Source organism: Glarea lozoyensis (assembly GCF_000409485.1).
Source record: "Glarea lozoyensis ATCC 20868 chromosome Unknown GLAREA16, whole genome shotgun sequence".
Taxonomy (NCBI): domain Eukaryota; kingdom Fungi; phylum Ascomycota; class Leotiomycetes; order Helotiales; family Helotiaceae; genus Glarea; species Glarea lozoyensis.
Window position 1 is genome coordinate 978971 of NW_007360990.1, and position 19508 is coordinate 998478.

The 19508-nt window shown below is 44.6% G+C and overlaps 7 protein-coding genes across 7 annotated transcripts; 2 read left to right on the forward strand and 5 right to left on the reverse strand.

The window, feature by feature from the left end:
* Positions 1-213: 213 nt before the first annotated feature.
* Positions 214-2434, reverse strand: GLAREA_07606 (ARM repeat-containing protein; the record flags this gene model as incomplete). The annotated part of the gene is made up of 8 exons (XM_008082294.1): positions 214-555; positions 600-937; positions 983-1083; positions 1133-1392; positions 1441-1932; positions 1980-2131; positions 2199-2304; positions 2369-2434. 8 exons carry the CDS (start codon positions 2432-2434, stop codon positions 214-216), a joined length of 1857 nt encoding a protein of 618 aa, XP_008080485.1.
* A 666-nt stretch (positions 2435-3100) lies between these two features.
* Positions 3101-5037, forward strand: GLAREA_07607 (Class II aaRS and biotin synthetase; the record flags this gene model as incomplete). The annotated part of the gene is made up of 2 exons (XM_008082295.1): positions 3101-4935; positions 4992-5037. The coding sequence occupies 2 exons, from the start codon at positions 3101-3103 to the stop codon at positions 5035-5037; spliced, it is 1881 nt and encodes a 626-aa protein (XP_008080486.1).
* Positions 5038-6003: 966 nt separating this feature from the next.
* On the reverse strand, positions 6004-6815 carry GLAREA_07608 (uncharacterized protein; the record flags this gene model as incomplete). Its single annotated transcript, XM_008082296.1, has 3 exons — positions 6004-6178; positions 6241-6557; positions 6648-6815. 3 exons carry the CDS (start codon positions 6813-6815, stop codon positions 6004-6006), a joined length of 660 nt encoding a protein of 219 aa, XP_008080487.1.
* A 1955-nt stretch (positions 6816-8770) lies between these two features.
* GLAREA_07609 (uncharacterized protein) lies at positions 8771-9202 on the reverse strand (the record flags this gene model as incomplete). Its single annotated transcript, XM_008082297.1, has 1 exon — positions 8771-9202. The coding sequence occupies one exon, from the start codon at positions 9200-9202 to the stop codon at positions 8771-8773; it is 432 nt and encodes a 143-aa protein (XP_008080488.1).
* A 556-nt stretch (positions 9203-9758) lies between these two features.
* On the reverse strand, positions 9759-10293 carry GLAREA_07610 (uncharacterized protein; the record flags this gene model as incomplete). The annotated part of the gene is made up of 2 exons (XM_008082298.1): positions 9759-10120; positions 10170-10293. The coding sequence occupies 2 exons, from the start codon at positions 10291-10293 to the stop codon at positions 9759-9761; spliced, it is 486 nt and encodes a 161-aa protein (XP_008080489.1).
* Positions 10294-12605: 2312 nt separating this feature from the next.
* Positions 12606-13750, forward strand: GLAREA_07611 (Aquaporin-like protein; the record flags this gene model as incomplete). The annotated part of the gene is made up of 3 exons (XM_008082299.1): positions 12606-13100; positions 13150-13453; positions 13509-13750. The coding sequence occupies 3 exons, from the start codon at positions 12606-12608 to the stop codon at positions 13748-13750; spliced, it is 1041 nt and encodes a 346-aa protein (XP_008080490.1).
* Positions 13751-14740: 990 nt separating this feature from the next.
* Positions 14741-18889, reverse strand: GLAREA_07612 (Zn2/Cys6 DNA-binding protein; the record flags this gene model as incomplete). Its single annotated transcript, XM_008082300.1, has 11 exons — positions 14741-15050; positions 15145-15593; positions 15649-15848; positions 15954-16257; positions 16345-16910; positions 17107-17548; positions 17597-17689; positions 17787-18079; positions 18181-18304; positions 18355-18581; positions 18787-18889. The coding sequence occupies 11 exons, from the start codon at positions 18887-18889 to the stop codon at positions 14741-14743; spliced, it is 3111 nt and encodes a 1036-aa protein (XP_008080491.1).
* Positions 18890-19508: the final 619 nt, after the last annotated feature.

The window sequence follows — 19508 nt, forward strand, 5'->3', positions numbered from 1 at the left end:
AGCGAGAGTGGGAACTTTTATATTTCGGCACAAACGTCGCGCTTCGACAGGTACTTGCGCAAATGATTCACTCTACGCCGTGGGATTATCCGGTTGATAAGGAGACTATGCATGGTATTCTTCTGCTCCTTTCTAAGAACAAATATAAGCTTGTGGGAATGGTATAACTTGGCCCAAAATCATTTTCCTTTCATCATTTTGCCATTAACTCATCTAAGGTGACGTATTCATTGGCTCGCCAGAAATTGATCCAGCTGCGGTAGTGGCGAAAAATCGAACGTCGACATCCTCATCCTTTGCTAGTTTCTCCAGATTTGGCACAATTCTCTCCTGAATAAGCTGTTGTCCTCTCGCTGATGGTGGCGTTGAGTCTCCCGACTTTTCTAATGAGTAGACAGTTCCTTCATCAGGTAAGCGCTTGAGGACGGAAATGATTTCAGAATATGATTTGGCCACGTTGAATCGTATATTTGGAATATCGTCGACAACGAGTTTGTCCATCATTGGTAAGATTGACTTCGCGACAACGTCGAGACTAACGACTGGTGCGAGGGTCTTGAAAATTAGCAAAGTACGTAAGTGGGGTGCGGGAAACCTACAGTGATCGCAAAACATGTTGTCATTCTGTAGAGATAATTTGGGTGTGCTCCCATTGCCATTACCTTGGGAATGATAGCCTCGTTGGCCCATTCAACGCCGAAGACTTCGGTGAGTTTTTTCAAATTATGGGTTGCGGCCTCCCGAATGGAGAAAACAGTGTCGCCAAGCCAGCCCATACACAGAGCAGCCAATTTTTCATCGAAAAATTTGACACCAAGCTGGCTTGCTAATAGCGGAATGTACTCAATAATAGCCAAGCGTACGCGCCACTGCTTGTCTTCGGCGAGTTGAACAATTGCTGGCAGAAGCGACTGGGACAGAAGCTCGATACCAATGACTACATTTGTCAGTGGTGATAATACAACTTCCAAGTTCAACGTACCTTGATTAACCAATTCTAATTTTGAAATGATATGGAGTCGTACATCAGGAAACTCATCTTTCAACATCTGCAGGAACATGGGGAGTAAATGGTCAATAGTCCTATACTATTTTAGCTTGGCGTGGGGTTGTAGGGGTCCAATATGCTTACTCTTGCTTTCCTAGTATTGGAGCGAGACCACTGATCTGAGTTCCCAGAGCGGCACGGACGTGTTGAGAAGTGTCAGAAACCAAATCTTCCACGGTTGTCATAATCTCATTGAGAAGCATTTCCCTGTCAACCAATCTACAGAAGCCTGGAATTTGACCAGCAATAGCTGTCCGTACCTCTGCCTCGGTATCTTTGAGAAGTTTAACAAAAGCTGGCACAAGATCCCTTGTTACGACCTCTCCGTCCACTGCTTTAGCAATCTATTATTTGTTAGTGACCTATCCTAGGCACAACCAAAGACCACATACCTTTTCAAATCTATCTGCAACCATATATCTTACCCTCCAGCTTTTGTCCTCGATCAAACTCCTCAAAGATGTAAGTAGAACCCCATGACTAGATTGTTGCTCTTTAGGTACGACTTCAGCGATCGCAATCAAGATCTCTACTGTCAACAAACGTACACTATCCTGATCGTCGCTCGCGAGATGTTGGAACAATGGAATCATTTCCTCTACGACAATCGTAGCAGGCATCTCCTTCACAAACTTTGCTAAGTTATTTGCAGCCTGTCTTCGAACCATCGGTGTCTCGTCGTGCACAAGAAGTCCAAATTGATGCCTGAGCTGCTCTTGCATGGGGGGTGATGCCTTCTTGTATGGAACATTGTAGAGGCCCGTTGCGGATATTTTTGAGGTAAACCAGTCGGCTTTGGAGAGGCGGATTGTGAGGGGAATAAAGTATTCTTCGACTTGTTGGGATGACAATTCCTCGCAGATTTTGTTTAGGGATTCTACAGCCTTTACAAGTTAGCAAGAATCTGGTTGCTGTGTACCTGTAAATATACCTTTTCTCTTACGAGAGGCTCCTCGATCGCTGCGAGGTTCTCAAGAGGTGATAAAAGAACATGGCCCCATTCTGGACCACCAACATACTCAACAAAGCCTCCGAGTTCGTCGCTCAGGGCGGTCAGAACTTCATCCTCATCCTCCACAGACTCTACGCAAAGCCATTAGCATCATTTTAAAGCAGATTATGCATACAATGGAAAGAGGCGTGCGCATACCGTCCAAGAAAGGGATCAATTCATCTCGAGTGCGCTCCGCTCCCAGCGCGAGTGCGATTGTGGAGAGTCGATGTATGGCATTTAATCGTAAAAGGACATCATCATGCTATGCTGCGTGTCAGTGCCAGTTGCAAGGAAACTTAATCTGCTAAGCATCATCCACTTCGTACCTTTAACTCATCAATCAAGACAGCAATAGGGTAGAGCTCATCGGTTTTATCTGCGCCGTCTGCCATGTTGAAGTACTCGAGAAGAGGTGTCGGGGATGGAGAAAGTTGTGGGAGGGAAGAGAAGCCCAGGTCGTGGTTTATTTACCTGGGACTTTGAGTTGTGTTGATCGCGTGTTGGTAGCCTTGTCTTGCCCGAGTTATCGCAGGACGTTGAATTCCAAGCTCGATGCTTCGATAAGGTCGGTTGTAAATCTATATTAATATTCAGTTAGCTAAGGCCAGGAAACGCGCGAATAGTAGTAGGCTGGTAAAGCTGTCGACTCTAGAAATGGCGGGGGATTTGCTGCTAAATGACGGAGCTCTTCCATGAATAATACAAATCGAATCTTGTGGTAAAACCAATTGAACCAACCTACAGGATCGTGGGGTATGAACACAACAGAGCGGTCTATATTCTTGTTATGTGGATGAACTGAGAAAGCGGTTGTTGGTGGGGGAGGTTCCTGAAGGGCAGTTCCTCCCCAAGTTCAGTTCTCACCGGCGGCCCAGTTAACGACATTGACGCCTTAGGCACCCACAAATTTATAGCTTTCCTCACGACGGAGTCATAAAAAAGTTACTCGGAAAATCACCTTTGCATCATCCGTTTTAGACGCTGCCCTTTCAATATTCGACCTCGCAAACACATTAAAAAACGCAGACACTGGTGGGATCCCGCCAAAATCCACGAAAATGCCCACCATCAGCGTAGACAAGGCTGAACTTTACAAGGCCTTGGGGCAAGAGTGCGGCTCTCCCCACATTCAGAGAGATTTTGCTAACAATGCTTCAAGGTACACCACGGAGGAGTTCGAGACGTTATGTTTCGAATTTGGGATTGAGCTGGACGAAGATACCTCAAATATAGAACGGCCAATCGTCAATGGCAAACAAGAACCCCCGCAGCTCAAAATCGAAATCCCCGCGAACCGATATGATATGCTCTGCTTTGAAGGAATTGCCCTTATGCTGAACGTTTTCCGAGAAAAAACACCATTCCCAAACTACAGACTCGTGGAGCCTAAGAACGGCAAGTTGGAAACGATCACGGTGCACCCTGATACTGCGAAAGTTCGTCCATACGTTTCAGGGTCCATTCTAAGGAATATCAAGTTCACACAAGAGAGTTATGACTCGTTCATATCGTTGCAAGACAAATTACATCAGAATCTCGCAAGGCAGCGGACCCTCGTTGCAATCGGTACCCACGATCTCGACACAATCCAAGGTCCTTTCACATACGAGGCTTTACCTCCAAAATACATTAAGTTTGCGCCATTGAACCAAACTACGGTAATGAGCGCCGAAGAATTGATGCAGCATTATGAGAATGATAAGCATCTTGGTAGATATCTGCACATCATCCGTGACAAGCCAGTATATCCAGTGATTTACGATTCTCAGCGCAGAGTGTGTTCGATGCCTCCCATCATTAATGGTAATCATTCTAAGATTTCTCTTAATACCACCAATGTCTTCATCGAGATGACCGGGACCGACCGAACAAAGCTGGAGATTGTCAACAATATCATTGTTGCTATGTTCTCGCAATACTGCGCCGAACCCTTCACAATCGAGCCAGTCCAGATTGTCTCAGACCACAACGGAGAGACCAGACAAACCCCAAATATCAGCCCCAGAAAGGCAGAAGCAGAAATTGATTATATCAATAACTGCTGTGGTCTTTCCGAATCACCTGAATCTATCTGCAAGCTACTGCAAAAAATGTGCTTATCGGCTACTCCATCAACCTCTGACAAGAACATTCTTGATGTCTCCATTCCACCTACCCGAGCTGATGTCCTTCATCAGTGCGATATCATGGAAGACGTCGCTATTGGGTACGGTTTCAATAATCTCCCCCGCACTTCTCCCAATAAGTCCTCAACCATCGCACAGCCTCTGTTAGTCAACAAGCTGGGTGATATTGTCCGCATGGAGGCAGCTATGGCCGGTTGGAGTGAAGTTATGCCTCTTATTCTCTGCTCGCATGACGAGAACTTTGCTTGGCTAAATCGAAAGGATGATGGTACCACCGCTGTCCGGCTTGCTAATCCCAAAACGGCCGAGTACCAAATTGTGCGCACTTCTTTGCTCCCCGGTCTGTTAAAAACGGTTCGAGAAAACAAGAAGCACTCGGTACCTATCAAAGTTTTCGAGGTCTCGGACGTAGCTTTCAAGGACCTTTCTCTTGAGCGCAAGTCTCGCAATGAACGCCACTTTGCTGCTGCTTGGTATGGTAAGTCCTCGGGCTTTGAGATCGTTCACGGCTTGCTAGATCGTGTTCTCCTCATGCTCAAGACAGCTTTCCTTACCAATGAAGAAGGATTGGAAGCAAGAAAGGGGCTTAATTATGAAGTGAGAGAGGACCATACCAAGGTAGACGGTTACTGGATCGAAGAAATCAACGAGGAAACTTTCTTCCAGGGTCACGCAGCTGCTATCTTTTTGCGTGTTGACGGAAAGGCTGTTCGTATTGGAGAATTTGGCATTCTACATCCTACGGTACTTGAGAAATTTGAGCTGAGGTATGTCTTCCCAAATGTTTTTCGAGGATTTTTGCAGCTAATATCTGGCAATGTAGATACCCTGTGAGCACACTCGAAATCAATCTGGAGGTTTTCTTGTGATTTCGCAAATTATAGCATGAATTGATTGGTATATTTCATGTAGAGATTTAATTTTTCCAAAAATAAGGCAAAAGCATCGATGCCTGGTGGCATAGAACGAAAGTGAAGGCACATCAAATGTCGCAGCTCATCACAAGTACATGGTGCATCGTGTGAGGATGTTGTAGGTTTTAATACATTTTCAGCCCGTAGACCTCACAAGAATTATGGATATATAACCTCGGATTGTACAATGTTAGGAGCCGCTTACCACGCTCTGCTGGGATGCTGTGTAACTCGCGGATAACTAATTTATATTTATTACGCGCAGAGTTATAATGATGAATCCTATCTAGAGAACGGCTGCCAACCGCTATCACCTGGAAGTTTTGTTGTGTTTCTATGCGACACGCTCTGGCAAAGTTTTTACCTTGTCTAATCTTAAGCACATTATGCTTCCATTTTATCTTCTTAGCAAAAAGTAACAACGATGTCAATTGACACCAAAATAAAGGATATCCCCGCACCTAAAAAGAGCTTATCACTCCATGAGCGGTCTTGCATCCGTCTATGGATTGTACAACGCTAGTCTCGCGGCACGGTTTCTGGGTGGAAGACTCTTCGTGCCATTCAGGATTTTCAGCACTCGATGTTTTCGATGAAGCCGCCGGATTGAAACGACCCTTGAAGACACACCCAAAGCTCCGAACGAAACTTTCAAACATTTTCTAAGCCAGGCACCAGTTTATTGCAAGTCTAACGGGACACCTTACTACGGTAGTACAGCAACATCATTCCCGGAACGTTATGTTTACTCAATCCTTTTGAGGTCATAATTTGTTATCATGAGAGCTGGAGTGAAAAATGCAGTTGGAGCAACTAAAATGACCGAGTATCAACAAGCTGTCCGCTGAATACATAATTCCATTTCTGCATCGAATCGTTCTCACAGCCATCCATCCCTGAATCAAAACTATGCTGACATCCCTAAATCTCGTAGACGACGACAACATTGTATCCATCAGTGTCAAACTGTTGTCCACACGATCTAGCTTCTAGGCCGTTACTAGTGGCAAACCCCTTTCCGCAGTGGTCGCGAATATCGACGGCGTATGAAGAGAGATATTTGCAGCTTGGGCTGATGAAGTAGGTATTATCATTGCTGCCCAAAGTTAGTAAATATAGCTTCAATGTTGAGCACGCTTGAGAACAGGAAATTATTACCATAAGTGGATACCAGCACGACCTGATCTGGTAAAGAAAACGCATCTGTGAGGTTGAACTGGGCAACCGCCCTCATATCCAGCAAGCTGTGCAGCAGCGAAACTGATATCAACACTAGAAACGTAGTTCCACCCGTGACTCTGCATTTGTGGCTCGTCACAACATTGCCCCATGCCAACTTTGTTATTTACGCTGCGTGTCTCATGTTTTGTTTCCGGTATATCAGCTCTGACAGCCTGAAAGTTATTACGGTCGAAATCTGGATAGGTCTTCTCCATGTGTTCGAGTTGCTCATCAATGGATCCGACTAAATAGACCTACAGAGACAGATGTTAGAAAGCTCGCCTTGTTCTCGGATGAACAAGTGTTATGGAAAGAAAGGAAAGAGCACGAAATGTCCCACTTACCTCGTGGCCATCAATGGTGCCGTTGAAAGTGAAAGGCTCAACCGGGTAAGGGAGTTTGACGGTGACAGCGGGATCAGCCCCAGCAGTTTCGCTGTTATCGGTGGCGGGCAGTCCAAGAGCAAGAGCGGCAAACCCTAAGAAGCCAAGAAGTGTTGAAACGAACTGCATATTGATCGATTCAGAGCAACTTGCTTGTGACAGATGGGTATGGAGTAGTATCAGAAAGGGTGTTGATCAGGAATGATGTTCAAGAAAATTGAATCAAAGACAGCAAAGGATGTTTTTATACTAATTGTCTCCACCCGTATACACCTTTATTCTTTGAGATAGCGTGAGCTGATTTCATTTTGATACAGCTGGAACGGATGTGGTCGGTCCCGAGACATAGTTTGGATAGCTTCATGACATGATGGTGAATCTCCGTATTGTTTGCTTTGGTCTATGCTTTCCAGTGAGAAACTCCAAAACTCTTCTTGAATTTAGGTTGGAAGAACAACTCGACTCTTGCCTTAATACGGTGGTCGATCAACCCACGCCATTTTATATTGCAGCCTTTAACACTAAATTTAAAAGTGACTGCCACTTACCTGGTCCACCACAAGTTTGCTACTGCTCCGACAGAATTCACCAAGCCCAGTACACGATTGATATCTGATAAGCCAATCAACTCATTCTCGCTTTTGTCGTACCAAAGAATAGGGTATCGAATCTTTTCCTGCTTCCGGGAATTGCCAGATTCGGACGCTTGGTCAGAGGTATCAAATGAACCTAGATTTTCTAAAATGATCCAAGTGCTTCTTGAAATTATCGAGTGGCTCTGCTTGGTAGAACTATGCGAAGTATAGTTTTTCTTAGGGTTTTAAGAGAACATTTTGATGTTCTCGTGAGACAATGTGGTTTACAGTAAGAAAGTGGTATTTCTTGACGTTGTCACATTCAATTCTGGGATTTCCAGCAAATTTTTTGGGACTGGATTATTTTTGGGCTAAATGTAATTCCCTATCACCAACACGACATAATTATATCAATATCTTGAACTATCATGAAGTTTGGGACAGGAATCCCTATGCACATGTTTCATTCGTGTTGACTTGTCGTTGGGACGAAGCTCGCTTAATAAAAGGGGTTGGGTGGAAGCTAAACATTGACAGCAGAATTATATCGTAAACAATGATTTAGCCCCACTTTGCTCTAAATTAGGAAACGAAATTGGTGACTTACACACGCAGCGTTCCAAGCTTGAGATATTACACTTCAGATGAGTGGCACCTTTCGAGGGATTACGAGTACATCGGATGTGAGGGTTTCCCGATCTTCGTGATTGAAAATTACGAGTAAGAAATCTTAGATACAGAGAGACGTATTAAGTTTCTTTACTTCTTGAGACTCATCAACCTTGAATCAAAAACTAGCACCGGCACAGTTCCAAAACGAATTAGCAATCTCACTTTTCCCCCATGCCTTCCCCTCAAACGAAACGTACGACCACTACACCAGAAACCAGAATTGATTTTGTCCGGTCTTCTCGGTGAGTCGGTGACAAATTTTACACAAACAGTTAATTGACTGTATCGGTATGACACCTGAGCAGTGAGTCTTTACAGGTCACAAAAAATATACTAACTCTAAACCTTGCTGTCATCGAGAAACAAAAGTATTTGATCTTACATCCGCAAAATTCCGATTCGTGGGAAATGCAACTGAGTTTGACGTTCAAAAACAATTGCGAACTGATCGTTGTTATAGCTCGAGATGTGTGGCCTAGTCTCCAGATTCTTGGTCAATTCTGTCCTCGGAAGTCATTTGCTAGCGAGTAATCATTGCCAACCTTTACGGTTAATTTGCTACACAGCGGTAATTATTTTAAGAAGGCACTAGAATATAAACGCGCTGCTGAAATATTTTTTAGTGTAACTCTACCAACGAGAAGCCGAGGATACAGACTTGAACACAAGGTGTAGACAATGATTCAAGGTAACAACTCTACAGCTCTGGCTTATATCGCATACAATGGATCTCTAATGGTGTTCTGTGTAGCTTGGCACTTTGAAACCTGGCGGTGAGCTAAGGATCTAGAGAAGTCAATGCCCATCTACTACTTATGGTTTTGAGGAATAGGTAATTTACAACAAGCGTCCACCTTGGGCAACCGAGATAAAACCTTTAGCTTTTTCAAGTCTGTCCCAATATTTTGCGTATTTTCCATTCTTAAATGCAACACGTATGCGACACCATCTTGTATTCGGGTTCTTAATTCTGGCCGCGGCTTTCTGCAAAGCTGCTACAGCATCATCACCGTACTTCAAAGCGACTTCCACTGTCGAGAGATGGTCGACGGGAACACCTGAACTATCTAGCTGTTGAAGGACCGCTTGTAATTGGAGCAGGATCGATTCAAATAGCGTTATACTAGCGTTCATATCGAGGATATCGTCTGGGGCATCGTCAATGTCGTTGAGAATAGAAGGCACATATTGACAGCCTTGGACAATGTGGCCGGCGACGCCTACGAACGTAACCACCGAGGCGCCAATACCAAGAGCTTCAGCAGCCATTGAAGTTCATAATCATAAAAATCAATAAGTAAAATCACGGAGTATCTTTGAGGCAAGGAGTTTGGAGGTTGAGACTGGGCTTCGTAAGGTATCACAGAGAACACATCGACCCCGCAAGAAGAACTTACGTTGCCTCCACCGCCAATCTGCTGTGGAGGGTAAGTAGTTGGACTGACCGAGATTTCGTGATACACGCACGTCGAAAGGTCACTGCTTTTTATTGCAAAGATAATTTGGAACTAGAAGGCAAATCCACGATTAGTGTTATAATTGGCAGTGGAATGGCGTGTAGTGTTGGTTAAATGTCCAGATATGTAATTGAAAGTCTATATACGGCTGTAAGCTTGTTGTGCTAGACTATTGTTTAGCTTTCTCGAAGAAGCTTGTTATTTTGTATCCGAAGCCAGATACGTTTGGTATGTGTTTTAAAGGGCTGTAAATGAGTTAGTATATAGCTATACGCTCCTGACTACTGAAGACTGCTAATGGTAGATTGTCAGTCTGATGTTGTACGCTCGATGTATCAGCATGACATCACGTACGTGTATAGCCTCGATTATTGAAACAATATTACAGCAGCAAGTGGTATCCAGATTCCTAATCCGATACTCCATATGGTTGGCGTAGCCTGATGCTGTACTGCACCCGAAGGCGACCTGCTCTTTATCCCGACGATATCTGGCGTCAAGCATACCATCGCAGAGTTTCCCCATCTTGGTACAGTCAGAGTTTTGTTCTTCGCGAAAGCCACCAATACTAAAGAAGTTGCTTGTAAAATCCACCTGTCATATGTGTTTGTGTCGCTTAGCGGAGAAGCTACTTCTGACGTGGTTTTTATAAGATCAGAGGTTCCGTTGAATATACTCGAAGGGCAAGACGCATTAATGCTTGCGTAGTAAGAAGGATTCCCAAATGGTTCTAGATGAGCGTCAATGAATGCACTATCAAGCCCAGGTTATACACTTACGGGTTGCAACTATCGCGCTCCAAGGATTTTTCCCGCATTGCGCTGGTGGGGTTGCAATGACAGCTTGGCATATATCATCATCTGCTAGCTGTGCCGCCGAGATTTGCGTATCAATTTTAGTCATGATGGCGCTTGTACAAGCTGAATCAAATACTCCTTTGCAGCTGTCGGTGGCGTTCTGAGTACCAGTCGACACCTGGGTCGACGAAAACCCCTTCAACAGAATCGCGCAACCGGTGTAATGGTAGCTCGGATGGCGATAGTCTGTTGGGCCGTTGAGAGTACAGATCGGACAGATAGAAACTTTGGTCCATCACATAGCTGTTGCTTGCAACATCTCGCTTTTGGCTGACAGACGTAGATAGAATCCATGTGTTATTTGTCAAACCAGTCGCATTGATGAAGGGTTGAAAGCCAGGTATTGCAATTGAAAACGAAGCATTCGCGGCACTATGTTCAAAGTAGTCGCAATTCATTGCAGTTGCGAAAGATATCAGACCAACGACTGTCAAACAATGGCGGCGCCATTGTCCACAGTTGAAACGCATTTTGGTTTTGTCACATGAAGCTGCTGAAATTGCTATACGTTGAGAGGGTCACGTACGGCGTCCCGACTGGAAGGCTAGAGAAACAAAGTGTGAATGTGAGAAGCAAAGAAACGAGCTTGATGCAAACGGTAGTGCATGGTCCGCGAAGTCGTACAGCCCGGAGTGAATGCAGCTTGCCATTCTGGCTGCTGTACCTACACAATCGTGCATTTTCTGAAGGATCCGAAGGTGAGCCTGACGAGATCACATGGAAGTCAAATGGTCTGAAGGATGCGAGAAAGGTAAGATATACAAAGACATCCTTCCGTAGGAATAGTGTTTGTAGCGAGAGAAGTAGAAGTTCAATAGTCAAGGGATTTATGAGGATATATTTCTCGCTCCGAGGCCGTGCCGGCGGTCGGGAGCCGGGTCTCCGAAATTAAAAGTATGACGAGCAAACTTCTGCCCGTTTCCAACCTCCGGCTCATGCCAATATTAGCCAACATTTGACGGCTTTCGCACCATGGGAATTAATTAATATTCAACCGCTACAGGAGTTTGATCTCGAGTACAAACACGGAGCAATCAGATCAATCGAACACTATCACGTATGAGCGAGACTTTTGATCTTACAGCTGTCCGCCACACGCTGATATTGTTGGCGAAACTCTCATAGGATCTTGCTCTCAATGTAGATTTGTTCCATGAAGTCTGAACCGGCTGTTCCGATTATACAACTTGTATGCCGGATACGTTTTGGGATAGTCAAGCGTGCTTTGGCTGCCGCCGTCGACGGTCCCTCTACGAAGCCGCCTTGGACATTGGGGCCGGACTTCTAGCTCAGCACTAGGCATCTCCTCTCCACCACAAATACCGTTTCTTGATATTTATGATTAACAAGTTGTAATTAATCAAGAATGATAGAAGGAAGAGTTATCATTGTCCCCATCCACCAACGATTGCTAGAGCAGTATCTGAGTCTTACGATCAGAAGGGTTTGACGGTTTCATTAACCTTTGGCATGTTTCAGTATCCTAACTGAAGTCGTGCTGGGGTTAATCTTGATCGGGGCTTGCCCTTCCAATAGTCACTTTGCGGTCTTGCATTCTACATTCAAGCACGAGGTTGGCGGCCTCATACAAGCGTTTGATGCCATGTTACTGTATTGCTTTTATCACAAAGTCGAAAAGTCATTGATCGGGCGTCGAGTGCGCACGAACTCCTACATCCTCCACTAGTATGTCTAGTGCACCGCTACAGTACAGTACCAGTCGCAGCACTGTATGAGGCTCCATTAGTCTAGTCCGTGGCGGTCCAGCCTCTTTGCCTCAAGCGCCGCGCCTCCTACGGCATCGCTCCCCGCAAACACAGGAGATCGTCGCGTTCCGATCGACATCACTGCGGTCGAATGCATTTGGCCATTGCCAATTTGCCAGCGCCAGCGAGGCTCGCCGAAAAGCGACCATCGCGCGGGCACAAAACTACCCCCGAACGGACGGGTTGAGCTACTCGAGTACGTACTGCTACGTGGGAGAAATACGATACGATATGATATGCCTGTTTCGTGTGTTCTCCCTGTTCTCTCTGTTGTGACGTTGTCGTGCTTTTCACTCTAGCTGCCTACCTACCTACCTACCTAGCACCAGCCTAGCCTCCCAGTTCAGTGCACTGGAGGGAAGGAAGGGTTCAGCCATGTCCAAGTTCTTTGCTCAAAGGGCTTCCTTCTGTTTGCATTTCTTTTCTTCATTCTCGTGCGATTTGTCTGCCTTGGAGAGTACCTTTGCGAAGTAGCTCGAGGCGGTATCATCTCTTCTACGGAATGGTATGACACCGCGGACGATCAAGCACTCCGAATTTCCAAGGTTTGAACCCTCGGTCATCTAACGCAAAGTTCATCTCAATTCTCAACATGGAGAACGAAACGGTCAACGTTCGATACAGCAACAGCCAACGCGAGGCTCGTCGGCATAGAAATCCTCATCGTGCCCCCCAAAACTACGCACCTAGACATTCTCTTTCCCAGCATTCGACCAACAACTCTTATACTCCGCGACGCAATTCTCATGTCCCCCAACAGCAGCAGCACACACCAAACCCTCCAGCCTCTCCGGAGCGAGATTACGACCCCGAGAGCAACAGCAGTCCAATTATCGATCCCAATGCTCGACCGAAGGTGAGAGACCACTTCGTGGCAGCGAGCGGCGAATTTGTTGGTACATTTATGTTTCTTTTTTTCGGGTTCGCAATCCACATCATGTCCAGTACACGAGCTTTAGAAACCGTGGGCACAGACGCTGGCGCCAACTCGCAGACTGTGGTTTTTATATCACTTGGTTATGGATTCAGTCTTTTGGTCTGCGCATGGGTATGGTATCGAATCTCCGGTGGTCTATTCAATCCTGCGGTACTACTCCTCGCTTAATTTGTTCTCTTTCTTCGACTGATGTTTCCAGATAACCCTCGGTCTCGTGCTTTCCGGTGGTCTCCCCTGGGCACGTGGTCTTATTCTGTTCCCAGCTCAAATCCTCGGTGCCGTCTCTGCAGCCGCTGTCGTGAGCGTCATGTTCCCACCTTCAATCTCGATGGTCAACACCTTGTTGGCACCAGGGACCAGTATCGCCCAAGGATTGTTCATGGAAATGTTCTTAACATGTCTATTGATGATTACGGTTCTAATGCTTGCTTCTGAGAAAAGTAAAGATACTTTCCTAGCACCTGTGGGAATTGGATTATCTTTGTTTGTTGCTGAGCTCGCTGGTATAGCTCCCTGTCCACTCTGAATCGAAGCCAATTTGCTGACGATAGAATACAGGCGTTTACTACACAGGTGGATCTCTCAACCCAGCTAGGAGCTTTGGACCCGCCGTCGCATCTACGAGCTTTCCAGGCTACCATTGGATATACTGGTTGGGCCCAGCTCTGGGTGCTGTCATTACGTCTGGATATTTCAGGTTCATCAAGTGGCTCAATTATGAAGAAGCAAATCCAGGCCAGGATTCGGCGGGGGAACCACACCACCATCATCGTCCAAGATTTCACAGGCACAAACAATAGATTTGAACTTTTGAAAAAAATAAAATGGGAGAAATAATATACTGGGAGGAGCGCAAAGAGCACCCAATTTGAAATACGGGAATAGGGCATAAAATATGGAGTTTGGCATTAAATATTTCCGTCATAGCGATTTTGAAGATGAATAAACTGGAAAGTAGGTAAAAGTCAAGTCGAGATATTATTAGTAATATATGTTATAATTCAACTGTCAGAAGATTCATGTATTTCATGTTTTGCCCACTGTTGCAGGAATGTTTACTGATAAGGGTTAGATTTGGTAATTTTCAAAAAAAAAGCTTTGTTACTTGATTAGTTAGATTTAAGCTCATATCATAAATAGACTAATCCACACAAGATTGCATAAATTTAAATCAATGTGAAAACCTTACTTGCTCACAACAAATCATGTACCCAATTCTAGCTGATTTTCTTGACGCTTGTAGACACTAAATTTATTATCGCTCGACACAACTCATACCACGACCCGGACTAATTTGGACTTCATGTTCCATGCACTTGCCCCAAAAACTATATGCACCTCAATATTGCACCAATTTTCGTATTAAATCGGTTTTCCTCTCATATACTTGTAAGGTCAATTTGCCTACACTCAGGCAACCGAGGCGGAGGAGGCAACAGCTCCATTTCAAATTATGGAGTCCTGTTTACTCCAGTGCCTTCTGGTATACTCAATCATTGCATTTCTTTCTTCCCCTAGAAAAATATTCACAGAGAAGTTAACAGCTTGGTCATCTTTCAATTGTCCATTTGTTAGTGGCGCGTCGACAAGTAAACAGCTCAGCTAGCCGATTTCAATAGGCAGCTGACCTATTTAGTTTGCTCAGAAGTGTCAGAGGACGATATCTTTAAACAAACGCAATTTTATCGTGATCTAGGTCTTCTTTTCACTAAGAAGCGATTGATTAGTCTGCCCATCAACCGACGATAGTAATCAAGTCTACGAGGCTGTATCCTCATCCAACATATCTATCAGCCAATGTGCAATATAGGCCCCGTAGCGCATGCCATCCACTGGTTTCCAATCTCGAAGGGTACCAAGAACTTAGACAACAATCTCCCTGAGTTTTGTAATGCGAATGCATGCGTTCCGCCACGCAGTGATGGTAGAGCTCGAATTTTATTTATGGTGATACTTTCGGATTGCTTTTCAAGAATCTGAATAAATGGTACGATCAAGTTCTTAACCTGTGTACTTAGAGAACCAAGATTATGAAACGGATTCAAGCCTCCTTTATTAATTTGAGCAGTTCGATATACCGTGTGAAAAAGGTAAGAAAGTCTAGTGATTATAAGTCAGCGACTTCAGTCCAATCTGGTTACGCACTGAGTTGGGGACACCACATCAGAAGAGACGATGGTCTCAAACTACTTACTGTGCAAAGGCATCCTTCTCGATGGATTCACAGATCGCATTTGCCTCTTTAAGCATTGCGTTCGAGGGGTCGGAATCTGCATCTGCGGGGATTTCCAAACTAGGAGACAAAGTACTGACGTAAGTTGCAGCCTGGCTCTGGATAACTTCTATGGAAAAGCTGAGAAGTACAACAGAAGCAAAAACAACTGGCCATGAAGATACGTTACGAGCTCGGATAGCTTTTTCCAGCTTTCTGAGTATATTTTCGAGCGTTTTCAAGTTGTCTTCATAGAGTATTTGCTTGATTTGTCGGTCTAAAACTCGAGAGGAGTAGTAGTTTGATTCGTCCTGAGGAATTCCTACTCGAGAAATAATTTGCTCTGCTGAATCATTGGTAAATAATATAGGTTCACTCATCATCCCCAACATTAAGTGAAAGGATAGAACATCATGAAGAAGGCCGTGAGTCTGCAATAAAATTTAGCAAATTACCAGAGTTAGTTTGTTTTGTTGGGATACTGACCTCTTCTCCGGACTTGTAGAATGAATGCACAAGTTTGAATATTTCCTTGCCCGCTGGTCTTTTCGTTGAACTAGGATATAGTGGCATCCAAGGACTGATCGAAGGGGCTTGAATCAAGGATTCGATATGGCTTTGGCACGCGTCTCTTGCTTTTGGGAAGTCAAGAGATGATAAGCCAATTGGAAGTGAAGCGACGCCCACTGGAACAAGTCAGCATGCTATTTCATAATCGGCTCCAAAGCTGGAAGCTGTGTCTGAAGACAATTTTCTCTTCTCCTGTTTAGAGATGAATAAAATTTACATACAATCATTTCCAGCATGGCCGTCGTACTTTATTTGCGCCTGTGAATTCTCCGTCGACGTGAAAGGTGATGCGAAAAGTTCCAGTTCACGGTGTCCAAGCCAAGATATTCGAATAGGGAGCGCGAGAGCATTGAATGTGGCAACGTTTTCACTGACATACACATCCGTAGAATACGGTGTAAAGCGAGTGTTGAGTGCTTGAGGAAAGAAAAGAGATATTTGTGATATGAAGGGCGCTCTACTGCATGGATGATGATCGCCTTTCATTCGTGCCTTGCATCGATGGCAAGGGCTGCTGTTAGAACACTAACATATAGGTTAGCCAGTTCTCAATCAATATTGCGCTTATTTTCACAATGAATGAAGAAGTTGTAATTCATCACAGCGACTTACCGGTACTTTCATAGCCCAACAATGCCAACATGCGCCAATTTTACGTACGTCTCTGACCTTCTTAAGAGTAGTGTCGTCTAGTGCACCGCGACGGCCCTTGTGAGATTTCTTGTGAAGATCCGCAGACTGATCATTTATCACGAATGTGAACCTAGAATTTTGCCTAAAATCACCAGATTCCGAGCCGGTGGAGATAGAGTTGCTCCTGCTACGGCTTATTATCGGTATTGATGGTGACGGGGAAAGAGTCCTTGGACTGTCCAGCCTTTGATCAATTTCTGGTACTTGGGAGCTGAAAAAGGAGGAGCTAGTACCGTCTGTTGGTGGACTTAGTATTGGATTAACGAGCACTGATTGCTCCTCCTCATCTGAAGAATCCAGATAGCTAGCTTTGTCTGGCGCCCAGAAGGGTAACGTTGTTTCTTGGTGAACGTGGTTTGGCAGCTTCTCAATTCCAAACTTTTGACGAAAGAACCCGTTGTAATTATCACCGGGTAGGATTAGAGATCCTAAGGCCATAAGGAAGTCTCTCGTGGTCTTAAAACCACGCTCTGGCCATTTGTCCACTATCAGCATATCTCTGGTCTGTGAAATATTCATTGCTGTATGAAGGCTTTTTATCAGCATGTGTCCCTTTTACAGTTTAATTGGTGTACCAATACAAGGTCTCATAGGATGCCATGAATAAAAGATGCTACTCGAAGACGTTCTCTATCTTGGAGGCACACCAGAGAGGAGAATAAATAGTATGTGGCCACTTACAATTGTTGGAGAGTATCGCATCAGTCTTAGAAGACCAACAAAAGATGCTGACCATCGATTTGAACGCACTAGTGATACTAAGTGCATGTGTCACATCCCACGGATTGATGAGATCGGCAGCTTTTCGAAGCGAATAAGCATCTATTAGTAAGCTCTTTACAATACTAAACACCAGTAAGGAGTAGAGACAAGCTAGTTGTTGTTGTCCAGTGAGTCTAGAACGACCCGCGCAAGCTCGTTCAAATGCGGTCAAGAAATCTTCAATATCGGTCTTGATATCGACCATAATCAAGCTATTGGAAATCGGCAACTTGCTAGGATCAAATGGCGGGGGGCCGGTAAGGTCTCCTGAAGCGATATGAACGCACAGTCGTTCCAGCAGGTAAATTTCGACCGACTGTCGTAATATGCTTTTCGACTTCGAAAATAAGTCCCAAGAAGCCTTGACAGAGTTAGAATAAAATGCTGAGTTGGTATTTCTTCCACTTACTGGACCATCTTTAAGATAAGCATTGCCAAAGCGAAGCAGAGCGAAAGGATTGTATTCAGTAGGTAAAACGTAACGTGAATCCATGGAGACGGCCTAATCCACAACAATCCATATTAGCGAATGAAGCTTTTCGAGTCAAAAATATGTCAACTGGCTGAGAGCATGGCACCCTTTTAGAGTTTGAGCGTACCTGTATTAGTGCCCATGGGGCCTCATATTCTTCTGACATGCTTAGACTGTGTGGACTGAAGACATCTTCGGGGCTAGCTTGTTCTATAGTAGCATGTCGTGATAAGCTACGCCTTGTGGCAAGATCACTCCAAGACGAATCACAGAGATCCATAAAATCTTTTCGAGAGTGCATAAGCTTTACGATTCGTTTCTTCTTTCCTAGAGAAACACCTGATTTTGCGAATGTGAAGTCAATCTTCAGAAGCTCGCCTGACTGACACTTAAGGACTCGGCTTGGAGCACGTGAGAAATCTGGAGAACAGTCAGTAAAAGTCACACTACAGGGGATACTCCCGCCAAATTATCAGAAGCTTCGAATCTTGAGCACAAAAGTCATGTAGCATATCTCTCACCTAGACAAATCGACCCCGCAATCTCCTTCAAAGAGCCACGAACACAGCCAAGGACCTTCCAATGATCGTTCTCATAATCAAAACCCTTGCTAGGACAGTGAGAACACACTGGATTAGAGTCGCACTAAGCAGCATTAGAATTTAGACCCCTAATCGACACTAGCCAAAACAGACCTTCTTCTTCAAAACTCTGCAACGCAAACATGGAGCAGTACTATCTTGGCTAAGTTTGTGTCTTTTACTTGGTTGTTCCTCAACATCTGGTGCTTGATGGGTAGGTCGAGATGAGAGTGAGAAAGTAGCTATTTCCGATGTTCGACCACATGCATTGGAGGCTGTTCGAGCTCTATTCTCCATGAAGCTATCATCACCAAGATACTTCCGTGCATTGTCGATAAGTCCTAATAAGACGGAAGTTAGCTGAGTTTCGATGGTTTTGCACCACCTTCAGACTGGACTGTTTTTATACCCGAACTTTGGATCTGCATTTCCATTACATAGATTCGTTGATGTAAATTCTGACAACGATCTTTCATCTTAACGATATCGCGAACATCTTACCAAATATCAGCATGCTCTATGTCTAACTCTGACGCTACTACTCACTTTGAACCAGGAAGCTTTCTAGCAGGTGGGCTTTTCGCATCGCCAAGATCGTATTCCGCTCAAGATCACCACTTGCGGCATGAATGGACAGGGCAGAAGCCATATCGACGCGGTATTTTGGATAGTATGTATTAGTGCGGTTGACGAGAGTGATTCGAGCCCAGATAATTTGGGAATGCCGTTTATATAGGTATGTTGAACGTAACAGGCAGTGCAATGCTCAAGCGAGAAGTCGGTCATGCCGCCTTGCTGGCGCTGGGTTATTGCCATTACCGACTCCTAATCAGGCTCGCTATGATGGCACTGCTGGGTTATTGCCGCGACCGACCCCAATCAGGCTCGCCAAGGTGCAACACTGAGACGTGTCACGCCAAAATCACTTTTTCATCCAAACACCTGTTTTCGCATCGGATTTGGTACTGCTACGCATAAGATATTTTATGTATACCTTAACATTCTATTGGTAGTTGAACAAATGATAGAATGAGCGTTAAATTACGATTTCGTAATGTTAACGACTTCCTATTACATTATTGGTGAGTTATTTGTAAACCCGTTTGGTTTTGGTCTCTAGCCTACAATAGGCGTACAGGAATAAATTGGTTATATTAGCTTGAGTGGGATCCGTAGTGGCAGAATACAACATAGAGGCAGATAGATAATAGTACTTTAGGGGTGATATTGAGGTAGGATAAAGATGATAATCCAAACGAAGGGGACGA